Source organism: Chiloscyllium plagiosum, unplaced genomic scaffold, assembly GCF_037043375.1.
Source record: "Chiloscyllium plagiosum isolate Xiang-an unplaced genomic scaffold, Cpla_swu_hap1 HiC_scaffold_12, whole genome shotgun sequence".
Lineage (NCBI taxonomy): Eukaryota > Metazoa > Chordata > Chondrichthyes > Orectolobiformes > Hemiscylliidae > Chiloscyllium > Chiloscyllium plagiosum.
In genome coordinates, this window is record NW_028270150.1 from 90,291,927 (window position 1) to 90,305,612 (window position 13,686).

At 43.6% G+C, this 13,686-nt stretch overlaps 1 protein-coding gene across 1 annotated transcript in view; it reads right to left on the reverse strand.

Annotated features, from left to right (window-relative positions):
* Positions 1-13,686, reverse strand: part of cog3 (component of oligomeric golgi complex 3) — a 74,856-nt gene that overhangs the window by 11,145 nt on the left and 50,025 nt on the right. The window contains exons 15-18 of the mRNA XM_043700324.2: positions 10,136-10,260; positions 7,111-7,200; positions 5,836-5,956; positions 156-244 (exon numbers count right to left, since the gene is read on the reverse strand). Of these exons, the coding sequence (XP_043556259.2) occupies positions 156-244; positions 5,836-5,956; positions 7,111-7,200; positions 10,136-10,260 (425 nt within the window). The remainder of the gene's footprint in view (positions 1-155; positions 245-5,835; positions 5,957-7,110; positions 7,201-10,135; positions 10,261-13,686) is intronic.

Consider the following 13,686-nt stretch of genomic DNA (forward strand, 5'->3'; position numbering starts at 1 on the left):
TCAGCTCACAAGGTCTGGGAGGGATTCAGGTATCCAGGTCAATGAAAAGTCAAATCTTATTCCTTATTCATTGTCTCACAAGCTGAAGTCTATTCCAGAAACTATCCACTTTCACCAAAAGCCCCCCAAAACACAGAACATACTATGAGCCATACCTCAAGCAGGAATTCAAGGATGGAATTGTTGCTGCTCAGTCGAAATAACCTGGGGACAGATCTGGGGTTCAGCATTTTAAAAGCTGCCTCTGTAAGAGAAAATATTAAAGCATCACTTCAACTCAGGCACTCATGTGTCAAACAGAACAGTTTAAATGCAATGAATTTGGCCAAGAGGGAAATATGCCTTCTATTTGAACGCCAGAAGCAAATGTAAATTCACACTCTGGCTTGAACATCACGTCCATTAATATATTTATAATGGATGGCTTCCATACTGCCAAAAGGGACCCCTGCCAAAACAAATATATTTTAATCAATCTGTTTGGACATCTTTTGACATACTTCCATGGCAGGGAGGATTTGAACATCTAGAGTGTATCCTTGGTGCAGTGCTCACCTTTTCCCATCCAGTCAGTTTAACACACAGTAAAGACCGCTGATGCACACCCACCAGTTGTCAAGAGGAGGGTTCTGCGGGGTGTATTTAATCCGGCACTGAAGGGGTTCATCAGCATTGTGACTACCTCCACAGTGGGACATAACAATCAAACAGCAGCAATACTACGCGGTCTGAGTAACCCCTGCATCCCCACAGACTCAGGGCAGGCTGGGGAATGAAAAGAAAATGCATCTGAAAACTTTGATGACAGAAAAAAAAAAGTCCAGAAGGATAGAGCGTTCAACGTAGAGAAAATAAAAAGACGCCAGAACTGAAAAATGAAAAACAAGACAGCACCCCATGTGATGAGGAAAGAGGGGTAACGAGGGTATCTGTTTTCATGTCAAACAATTTGTGTCATTCAATCAGTTGACTTTTTTATTGCAAGATGTGCGATCTTACCTCTCTCATTACACAAAAGAGCCGGATTATCTTCCGACTTTTGGCAAAGACCCATGTGTCTTTCTCCCTTCCCTTTACACAGAGGTCTGCTGTGTATTTCCAGCATTTCCTCCTGCTCTTACAGTCAGTTGGGATTGCAGTTTAAACCACATGTTGCTGTGCAACAGCTAAAACGAGTCTGGTTTGGCTTCTGCAGGTTTATGAAGCTCAAGAATTTAGCAACACCACAGAACTGGAAATAAAACAAGCACCAACGTTTAAACAAAAGATTTATTAAATATGGTGATCTGCAAAGCCACCGCAACCTATGCATGTAGAATTTTCAGCACAGGGTGCTCAGCCTAACTAGGAGACAGTGAGGTCTGCAGATCAGAGTTGAGTGTGTGTTGCTGGAAAAGTACAGCAGGTCAGGCAGCAATTGAGGAGCAGGAAAATCGACGTTTCTGGCCAGATTCCTGATGAAGGGCTCCAGCCCTAAAGGTTGATTTTCCTACTCCTCGGATGCTGCCTGACCTGCTGTGCTTTTCCAGGAACACACACTCAACTCGGCCTAACTAATCTGTGCCAGTACACAGCTCACGTGACCCTTATTACATTATCATAATCTTCTGTGTTTTCAGTCCTTTTACACAGCTACCACTCTCAATGCACCAAGTTCTGGACCTCAACTACTCCTCCTAATTGAAGGCTTGGTATTTTCATCATCTCAATAGAGCTTTCTGCTAAATTCTTCATTGGATTTAGCAGTGACTAGCTTATATTAAAAGGCCTTTAGTTTGAATCCCCCCTCTATAATTGAAAAAATACTTCAAAATTCCATCTTATCGAGTTACTTAATAAATTAAAATCATGAGGGGCATGGATACAACAAATAGACAAAGTCTTTTCCCTGGGTTGGGGAAGTCCAGAACTAGAGGGCATAGGTTTAGGGTGAGAGGGGAAAGATATAAAAGAGACCTAAGGGGCAACTTTTTCACGCAGAGGGTGGTATGTGTATGGAATGAGCTGCCAGAGGATGTGGTGGAGGCTGGTACAATTGCAACATTTAAGAGGCATTTGGATGGGTATATGAATAGGAAGGGTTTGGAGGGTATGGGTGGGGTGCTGGCAGGTGGGACTAGAATGGATTGGGATATTGGGTTGGGATTAGGTCGGCATAGACAAGTTGGACGGAAGTGTCCGTTTCCATGCTGTACAACTCTATGACTCTATGATAAAGGGTTTCAACCGATCAGTTCTCAGTCTTATAGTTGAAAGGAGCCCCATCCTGTTCATTCTTTTCTGATGGCCATAGCCTCTCAGCTCTGGTGCCACCCTTGAACTTTGCTCTGTACCAACCCCACAGTCTCTACATCTCTTTTATAATATGGAAGCTACCATTAAGGGCAGTACTCCAAGGAGGTAAAGTTGTATATGGGGGTGTCGACAAAACAGGAAGTCAGCAATTCCTGAGATCAAACAGCCCTGCTGCAGCTTGCATTAGGATAATATGTTGTCCAGGATCACTGTTGCAGAAATTGCTTTCAATTTTAAAAGGGATATTTTTGCCATTTTGTTCCTGTTTGAAAAACGTGGAACTTTTTTTGGAGGGAGAAAAAGAGACGCTTGAATAAACCATGGAAGACAAAGTATGGTATCAGTTTCAAGGTCTATCCAGTATGAGCAAAAACATGCCTTGAGTGTTGAATCAATTGCTAAACTTCACAAAGAAGCACTAAACAGCATGACTTCACTTGTTTGAGTCAGTTCTTTCAGTGTATGTACACAGACTATTAGAATGTAGGTCCAATCCAGTTCTGGAGTCAGAGGCCTATCTGAGACGAGGCAGAGATATCCTGCAGCAGGGACCACCTCATTCTGGAATCAGCCCAGGTTTCAGCATCCACCCCAGGTTTAGATTCAGTGCAAAGCTGAAAGAGTTTTAACCCAACTCTAAACTTTTAGCGAAATGTAACTTCAAAAAATACGTTACCAACTGAAGAACAAAGGAAATAAATCACAAACACGACACATTAAAATGCCTGTGATGCTCCAATGAAGAAACGGAAGGATGACGTAGGTCACTTGGCCCTTTGAGTCATTCAATGTGACTATGGCTGATCATCTGTCTCAGTACCCTGTTCCCGCTTTCTCCCCATACCCTTTGAACTCTTTAGCCGTAAGAACTACAGCTAACTCCCTCAACAGCTTTCAGTGGAATGGAATTCCATAGGCTCACCACACTGAAGAAATTTCTCCTCATCTCAGTCCTAAGTGGCTGTCCTATATCCTTAAACTGTGACCCCTGGTTTTGGACTCCCCACCCATTTGATGCACCCTTTCTTTATTTACCCAGATTCGAATTAGTTTATCCAAACCAGTTGGAACAAAGGTTTTTATAAGAGCTCCCTCCCACATTTTTCCACTCTTTCTTCGTATCTCAGTCCTGCCATCTCAGGAGTCCGATTTGGCCAAGCTCCATAGCCTGAAGTGCAAAACTCAGTAAGAGCAATTCAGCCTGACTGACGTCGGGTACCGGATAGACTTAAGCGACCTACAATTATGACAGCCGCTGTGGATAAACCAGTGTTAGTGAAAGGGAAGCAATAAAGGTCATATCGATACCGAGAACATGAATACATAAAGTCCAGGGTTCACCATTGGCAAGATATGGAGAAACCGTCTAGGACTAAAATGAGCAAGAATTTCACTGCCTCATTGAAAGAGATGAAAGAGAAGATCAAGACGCAAGGAGTCAGCATCAGGTGGGGAATGGAAGCTGTGCATAATAAATATCTATAGTTCTAAAGAAGCTGCTTGAAGTGAGAGGTAAATCACCCGACGTGTGGGCAAGGTTTCAGCTGGAGCTCATGGTATTGGGCAAAGCAGGGAGTGGTTTCAGGCCCTGGCACAGACTTTTGAGGCACCCACAGCAATGACAGATGGTTCCAGGGTTCCAGAGGTGCACAATACAGACAGCATCAGCTGTCACCAAACCACGTCCTTAGGCCTCAGCAACAACACTGCAGTAGACCAGACATTATAGTTCGAGATCAGCAGAAGTTTCCGTAACTCTGGTGAATACCCTGTACGTGGTTCCTTGGTGCAGGGGGGAGGACTCCGAAGTTGAGCTTGGCATTCTGTGGACAGTTGGTGGGTAGGAGAAAGTGAGGATTGCAGATGCTGGAGATCAGGGTCAAGAGTGTGGGGCTGGAAAAGTACAGATCAGGCAGCATCCGGGGAGCAGGAGAATCGTCGCTTCGGGCAAAAGTCCTTCATCAGAGTTTGTGGATAGTTTGATATGGTGGAAAGTGACTTGCATGGTCCAAATGATTTGATGATTCCTTTGGGGAAAGTTTTGACAATTTAGTCCACGTTACGGAAAAGACCAGAATATTTTCAAAGGATTGCAACTTTGTACTGAGATGGTGTAACCATGGACATTCAACAACACATTCACTGTGTTGAAGAAACTTTGGTTGAGAACAAAAATGATATTTATCGAGGTTTCTCGCTTATTTACTTGTTTTGCGTTTCAAATGTCGTGGGTTATAGAGCTTTGACTACTCACCAGCAGCAGCTCCCTGCTTAACATGAGCTGGCTGGCTCATCAGTTTTGTCCAGGTGGTGGCAGCACACACAATACGGGGACAAAACCAGGAACCAGCCAGCTAACAATACCACAAGGATGTATTCCCCCTTCACTTATGTCTCAACTAGAAACTACGCAAGTTAAAACAAGGAGCTTATTAATGTTCAAGTGCAATGTAGAAATTAGTTACTTGTTCTGAGAAGGGCAGCACAGGATCAGTGTTATCCGCTACAAAGACCAACATACTGTTAATACAGAGCTGAGAGAAAACACATCATAGACAAACAAGGGTTAATATCCTTGCACGGTCACAGTTAACAGTACAAAGCACTTTTGCAAGACATGTGATTGCAAATTAGACAATTGAGCGACTGCTTTCAAATGTAGCTCCAGCGACCTGGAGTAGGTATATAATTGCTGCTAAACAGTCATCGACGTTGAGGTCAGACAGAGACCCTTCCCCATTCCAAACAACAGTCAGGGATGGGAATGCATTATTGCAAAATCCCCATCCTTCCATCTGCTAACCCGCCTTTGCCCAGACTGACTGAGATCCTCCCCCTGACAGCAATACCGTGGCTTAGGTCAGTTCTTCTCACACTGGGACGCTGCACTGCCATTAGCCATTCTTGTACATCCTCACTATAGCTCTGACTCAAGGAGGTAAAATAAGCTCCTGCTTTGAATTTATTTGATGCTTTGCGAGATGTTGTTGACAATAAATGGAGTGTGCCACCAGAGGACAAGGGCAGCAATAAATGAGTGAACCAAGCAAGCAGACTCGCAGCGTGCAAGAAATACAAGCATTGTACTGTAGCATTAATATTCAGCTTGGAAACAAATGGCTTTGTCACCCCCTAATGGCACATCCCCATCACAGCAATCTTCGAAATGATGGGCATTCTCTCTCTAAATAACTCCGGCAGCAGGCAGTCACCATGTCTGTCGATAAATATTTTGAAGTTGGGGGGCAATACTGACATTAACTTCTCTTCACCTCAAAGCTAATCTTTAAATTCAACATAAGACGACGCTATCTGTCCATTTAACTTAAAGAGTTATCACATTCAGAAGGAAGTCAGTCGACTCAATCAGGGCTGCTTTAAATATAGAGTGGCAGAAGTAGTTAGTAAAAGGTATACGGCAGGACCTAAGGCATGCAGGTCATTGCAAGTGAACATAGAATAAACCTGAAGATGTGCTGAACAGCTAAAGATGGGTAGGATTGAACCACCCAACTCTACCCAGCTAGCACAAAGCAATACCTCTAGTCTTTTTAAGGTCCAGGGAAATCTCCTTAATGGCAAAGTCAGTGTGGAAAGGAGCAATCTGTTCCCGAAGGATCAAGAGATGCTTGATAAGGAAGAGCTGTCCATCTGTCGGAGTCTGAAACAGAAACGCAGAGAAGGGATTAAGGCTTTTCGACACAATACACGAGAGAAACAGGTTAACCCATGCGCGCATTTTCTGCGGCTTGTGTAACACAAAAGCAAATCCTACAGCTGGGAGGAAAATTCCACTGGATCTTATTGAAATCATTTTCCTATTACCTGACACCAGACCTTAACGTTGGGAGGAATCATAAAAATAATTTAAAAACACAAAATAACATCAGTTAAAAATTGACACTTTCCAAGCTGAATAATGAACTAATTTGTTTATTTTTCCCCGTCTTTAACAATGGTGAGTATCAAACAGAGTGGAAACAAATATGGTCCAAAGGAACATTCAATCTGCTTCAGTATGGACTGCTCTCAGTGCATTCACAAATTCAAATACAAAGTTCCTTCTCTCTGTTTGGTTCTGTGCTGCTTCTGTGAACATAAGATTTTATTTTTAATTAATATATTTCACCCTGGCTTTGTAAAATGGTTTAAAGCCAAACTACACTCCCAGGGTCAGACTGAGGGAATGCTACACTATCAGAAGGTGTCATCTTCCCTAGTCAATATCAATCCTTTAACTAAACATCATCAATATGGCTGTTTGTAGATTACTGTGTCTAAATAGACTGCATGTTTCCTATTTTACAACAGTGACTACACTGAAAAGCACTTATGGAATACATTTAGACATCCTGAGATCAAAGGTACTATATAAACACACAAGTTTTTAAAAATAACTTTACACAATTTATTAATACAAGCAATTTTAATACAAAAATTTTATTAATACGAGAAAACTGACAATCTTGACCCCATGGCTAAAACAAACATCAAATTATGCCTTCACTTTCCAACTCACTGTCCCAATGTATTATTTCAGAGTTTGCTAATGTCAGCTGGGATGGCAAAGGTCAGGCATTTATTGGCTTCAATGTCCCTGAGTGAGGGAGGGATAAATCTGCTAACTCCTGATCATTATGTACCCAGACAGTAAGCAGCATATACTCAGGCACCTCGTAACACATGAACGGAGTGGGCTCTTCAGGAGAGAGCAGGTGAGCGAGAAATTTAATGGGGAGGGAATGGAGGGAGGGGGGAAAAGAGGAATAGAAAAAAAACGAACCTCATGCAAATAATTTGGAAAATTTCACTGACCTTGTTTTTAATGATCGAATCAGCAGCTCCAAGTAAGGAGTGGATGCAAGCAGACAAAGCTTCCTGTGATAGACCCTGAAACACTGCCCGCTGGGGGCAAGCACAGCCCAGTTACAACACACACACAATATTCATCATCAATATCAACATATATTGTAAAGATCCATTAAGGAAAGTAGCTTCTCAGAAATCACAATGAGCTGGATTCCGCACCTTTTTAAAAAGTTGTCTTCCAGAAATAGGTCTGACAACCACCTCATCTTTAATTATTCATTCAATGCAGCACCAGGAGAGTTTCTTTTGGGGTGATCAACTTTACAAGTAAAAGGTCAAGGTACAATGTTACTTTGGAATTTGAACCTCAATGCCTCTTAAAACTGGGTGCTGTGTTGTAATGCTTCAGTGCTCAGGTTTAGCTTTCTAAATACATCTCCGACCCAAGCCAGACATGATGTGTAGCTGAGCCCATCTCAGTGATGGTTACAACCCCACAACCCAATAGCAGTACAATGTGCTGCAGAGGCACAGGAAATGCCTCACTCCTCTCTCGCTTTTTAGTTTTGATCCTCAGGTACAGATTGCATGCATCAAATAGAATTTCGAGTTGGAGGATGAATCTTTCATTCCCTCCCCAAACAAACGACCTGCTGTTCTGCAACACAAGAGGTGCTCAGGTTACTGGGATTTTCATGTCCTGTGGAAAAACACAAAACAGCAACTTTTCAATTATAGGCAAGTGCTGTGGGGCTCTGCAGAGCAATATTCCGAGGATTGGGAATATTCCTGCTTAAAGCTGGGGGCCATACACCTAAAGCAAAAAGCAGCAGCTTGTTGTTTGTACAAGTTGCAATACAGAGACTGTATAATGGGAGATTAACTTCTCTGCTTCAGCTGTCTTGGCCCTATGTTCTGGAATTTCCTCCATGAATTCCTGTGTCCCTCCACCATTTCGTTCATCCTTTAAGATCCAGACCTGATCTGGTCCACATGTGACTCCAGATCTACAGCAAAGTTGTCAACTTTGAAATAGCCTCGTCGCACATAACCACTATCAAGTCTGATAAAAGAAATGAAACTAGATGCACCATCCTGCATTGACCGAGGCATCAAAATTACAGCATTCACAGCCCTCTGGATCCTGCACAATCCTCTTGTTAACATGGATGCTGGTGCCAAAACTGAGACAGCGGTCTCAAAACAGTCAAGCCAGTCTGATATAGTCATGCTCGTGGAATCATGCCTGATAGAAAAAGTTCCAGGCACCACTATCATCGCTGGGTACGTCCTGACTATCAGCAGGACAGACCCAGCAGAGTTCACGGTACAGCAGTGAATGGGAGGGAGTTGAGGGATTCCACAATGTTGACTCTGCTGCTGATTACCATGTACTGAGCTGCTCCCCCTGCTGATGAATCAATGCTACCCCATGTTAAACACCACTTGAGAGATGTATGGAGTGGACTGGAACACCACTATTGACTGAGCTGGCCGGGTCTTCAAAAGACATTGCTGATCGACTAGCCCGTTCGCAGGTGAAGGAACCAACAAGGGAAATGCACTTGGCAACCTCTTCAATTTATCTGCACTAGATGCATCTATCCATGACAATATCAGTAAGAGTGACCACTGCACACATGTTGCATTGGGAGCTGGTAAGCAGAACACAGGTGCTCCACATTAAATGTTTCAAGGACTCCCTAAATAAGTCACCCTCTCTGTGTGCCACTGTCAGTGGAAAGTGCAGGCTATTGATCATGCTGTATGAAGATGCTAAGTCAGGATTGCTGCAAAGACCTTTAACACTGTGTGGAAGAGCCAGCAGAGCAAAGAAAAAAGTAGAAGGATGACCCCAGTTGTTCCCAGCACTGATTACACCTTCACTTGTACCTGCTGTGGGACAATCGCCAGTCATGGTAGGCCTGACTAGCCATCAGTGAGCTTGCGACCAATCAGTACAACCTTTCTAAATTCTTTGTCAATGAAAAGCTGCCAAGAGTCACTAAAGCAGGTCAGAGGCTGGGAATTCTCTGGCGAGTAAGTCACTTCCTGACTCCCCAAAGCCAGCCCACCAACTGTCAGGAACATTTGGAAATATATTACAGTTCTTTCAGTATTAGGGTAAAATCCGGCAACATACACTAACAACACAGTGGGTGATCTACAGCCTAAGGACTGCAGCAGTTCAAGGATTTGAGGATGAGTACCAAATTGTGATGTAGCCAGCATATACCCAGATCTATGTATGACTAAAATTAGATGCTCCTTCAAACCAATCTTATGTTTATGTGACTTGGTCACAAGCTTAGTTTGCTAATGTTCCTTGGATTATTTAATTGCGTTAAAGGTTCTATAGGCAATTTGCTGTGAAGATGGTGATAAGACTCGAATGAATGCAAGAGGCAATGTGCTGCTTTTAAGTGGAGATTCCAGACACACTTTAAAAAAAGCGACACTTTACTCCAGGATTAATTCAGGTTGGCAAGTAGAAATGGTGAATTTGCAGGTCCTAAATGTTGGACTTTTGGCAGGTATCTTTAAGGAATTGTAGGGAATAAATTCTAGTTACACATTATATAGAATTGGCAGAAACAGGCCGTTCAGCCCAACTGGTTGATACTGGTGCATCTGCATGAGCTTCCCCTCTCGATCTTTCACCTCACCTCCGTAGAACAACTGCCTGCATTATATATCCACATGGTACAGAAGAGTGTTTTAGCTCATCAAGGAAGAAACAGGAGTCCCCATTATATACACCTTCATATAGCCAAAAAAAACAAAGGGATCTCCACTCCCAGTATATTTTCTTATTCAAAGTATCAAGGTGACTGAAACCAGCAAACGAGAGAGGTGGAAAGGACTACAGGGAAAGGTGGTGGAAACAACATGACGTGAACAGCTTAATCAGATGTCCAGCATTGATACGATGGGCCAAATGGCCTTCTCCTTTGCTGTAATCATGTCACGAGGGAGAAGACTTTGTTTGGGCAACAGCAGCAATAAACTCAGCCTTCATTCTGAAACTTACATCGATACATCTGTAAAGCTTTGAGAGACAGACCAGTGTTCTGCGCACTGTCGGGTACCACATGCCATGCAAATCTGCAGGGGAAATCGTTGATTGTGGCCGAGGATTCAGAACTTCTGAGTTACCTGTGCAAAATTAAACAATTTTAATAAACTTTACCGCACATCATGATACAACATTGTATGGAATGAGCCACTAGAGGAAGTGATGAAGGCTGGTACAGTTACAACATTTAAAAGGCATCTGGATGGGTTCCTGATGAAGGGCTTATGTCTGAAACGTTGATTCTCCTGCCCCTCGGATGCTGCCTGACCTGCTGTGCTTTTCCAGCACCACACTCTTAACTCTAAACTCCAGCATCTGCAGTCCTCACTTTCTCCCATCTGGATGGGTGTGTGAATAGGAAGGGTTGAAGGGGATATGGGCCAATTGGTGGCCATTGGGACTAGATTAGGTTAGGTTATGATAGCTGGTCGGCATGGATGAGCCGTACCGAAGGGTCTATTTCCGTTCTGTACATCTCTATGACTCTATAACTGACCAGAATTTAACACTAAGGAGGCAATCGTGACCCTACGCAACCAGCAGACACTAGGGATGGTCAGTTAAAACGCTACCAGTTACTGACATTCCACCTGTCACTTCTCGAACCAAAAGGAACCTGTCTGAGATCAACAGGGACTTCCCTGAATTATGCACACGTGACTCAGCAGGGTGAGACTGCAGACTGGAGTTAGGGGGTTGGAGGGTTGGGATGGGGGTCGCCAATGCTGCTGCTGTGACTTTCTTGTCAAAGCAAATCTGGAAGAACAACAGCCTCAGAACAGGTGAAGAATACAAAGTGTATTTTCTCCCGCCTTTGTGCAGACAGTTCATCGGGGATTCAGTAAGCTGAATGCTGCAATGAGGGACGTGACTTATGAAGAGTGGCTAAATAAGTTTGCGTAGTTTGTTTGAGTTAGGAAGAATGGATGATCTTTGTTAGAATGCACAAAATTCTGAGAGGATTTGACGTGGCAAACGTTGAGAAGATATTTCAACTAGTAAGGGAATATTGAACTAGGGGACATTGTTACTGAATAAGACATTTACTTAAGACCAAGATACAATGGGATTTCTACTCCCAAATTTCTGGAATTCTCTACCACAAAGCGTATAGAAATTCGATCACGAAGTATTTAATAACATTTTGAAGTATCAAGGAGTTGGAAAGCTACGAGGAGCTGTCATGAAAGGCTTAAGGCAGATTGGCCTTGATCTTTTAGAGTGGTGGGTCAGGTTTGAGGGGCTGAATGGCCTGCTCCGGCTCCTATTGCTTACATTCTTAAAGAAGTCAACATACTTCCAGGCACTGTAGTGAACTCTTTAGTCTTCCCTGGTCCAGACTCCTCTGCCACCCCAAACGCAAACGTACACAAGATACTGCAGGAAGCCATTCCCACTATTCAGCTTGTGATGGTAATTGGCTTAACGGCTTGATTTACCACTGTTGCGCACTGATATCTTTTCCACACCATTTGGGAGGTGAACCAATCACTTCTTCATGAGACTTTAAATAGCTCAGACCTGGTTTCTGTGGCAGGGGAAGAGTACCAAGCTCACTTTGCCATCCACTCTCCCAAAATCCACCCTCAGTTAAAATCATCCCTGATAATACATGAATAAATAGATCTGAGCACTAGAACACACCAGTAAGCAGAAATTAAAGAGCTTCGATTTATACTCTTTAATGGCCTTAGGACTTCTCAAAATGTTTTGAAGCCAATTAAGTACTTTTGAAGTGTAAGCCGTCTAATAATTGGGAAATGTAGCCAGTTTTCACACAGCCAATATTCACAAATAGTACGAAAGTGACTAAACCATCACTTTAGCACATCTTTGATAAAGAATCAACATGGTGGCTCAGCCATTAGCACTGCTCCCTCACAGCGAGGGGGATCTGGGTTCCACCCTCGGGTAACTGCCTGTGTGGAGTTTGCTTGTTGTCTCTGTGTCTGCGTAGGTTTCCTCCCACAGTCCAAAGATGGCCAACTCTCCTAGCCTGCACATATTAAATTGCGCATCGTGTCCAGGGTTGTGCAGGCTAGGTGGGTTGGCCATATTCAATTCTGGATTAGTGGTGCTGGAAGAGCACAGCAGTTCAGGCAGCATCCAAGGTTGCCCATCGTGTCCAGGGTTGTGCAGGCTAGGTGGGTTAGCCAGTGTATTGACCAGAGGAGTTGGCAGGTCATGTTGTGGTTAAACAGGTCATTGGTCAGGCCACGTTTAGAATGCTGTGTATAATTCTGGTTATCGCCCTTTTGTAGGAAGAATTTGTTAAACTGAAAACGGTATAGAAAAGATCCACAAGCATGTTGCGGGGGCTGGGTTTGAGCTATAGGGATAGGCTATTTTCTCTGGAGCATCAGGGGCTGAGGGGTGACCTTACAGAAGTTTATAAAACCGTGACAGCACGGACAAAGTGAATAGCCAAGGTCTCTTTCCCAGGGTAGGGGAGTCCAAAACTAGAGGGTGTAGGCTTACGGTGAGAGGGGAAAGATTTAAAAAGGGGGCCTAACGGGCAACTTTTTCACACATAAGTTGGTGCGTGTATGGAATGAGCTGCCAGAGGAAGCAGTGGAGGCTGGTACAATTACAACATTTAAAAAGTATCTGGATGGGTATATGAATAGGAAGGCTTTCGAGGGATATGAGCCAGATGCTGGTAAATGGGACTAGATTAATTTAAGATATCTGGTCGACATGGACAAGTTGGACTGAAGGGTCTGTTTCCGTGCTGTACATCTCTGTGACAAACATGCTGGACAGGAGAGAGTCTGTATAGACTTCCAAAAGGCTCTTTATCAAGTTCTGCAAAAGACGGTGTCACCCAGATTAAGAATAGATGGTACCTCTGTGGGACAGGTTGATAATTTGTTGTAAAATAGAAGATGGAAAGTACAGCAACAGGAAACGTTTACTGAATTGTGAGATACAAGATGGGTAGTTGGGAGCAGAAGTTATATACGGAACACAGACAGACCAAAAGAGAAGGCTGGATAGTGTTCAGAAGTCAAAGGTCATCCACTTCCAATTGAGTGCATCTCAAAATCTAACACAAAACTTCCCGATCCATCGAAGTTTACAGCTTCCTTCACCTCACAATATATTGCTTCTTTAATATGAACGCTGTACATTTCCAAAGGGAGATGGACCCTCAGGAAGTACTGCTACCATCTTCAGGACTGCTGTAGAAGGAGCAACAATGAGGATTAGATTCCCTACAGTGTGGAAACAGGCCCTTCAGCCCAACAAGTCCACACTGACCCCCGAAGAGCAACCCACCCAGACCCATTCCTCTACATTTACCCCTGACTAATGCACCTAACACTATAGGCAATTTAGTATGGTCAATTCACCTAAACTGCACATCTTTGGACAGTGGGAGGAAACCGGAGCACCCGGAGGAAACCCACGCAGACATGGGGAGAATGTGCAAACTCCACACAGACAGTCGCCCGAGGCGGGAATCAAACCTGGGACCCTGGCACTGTGAGGCAGCAGTGCTAACT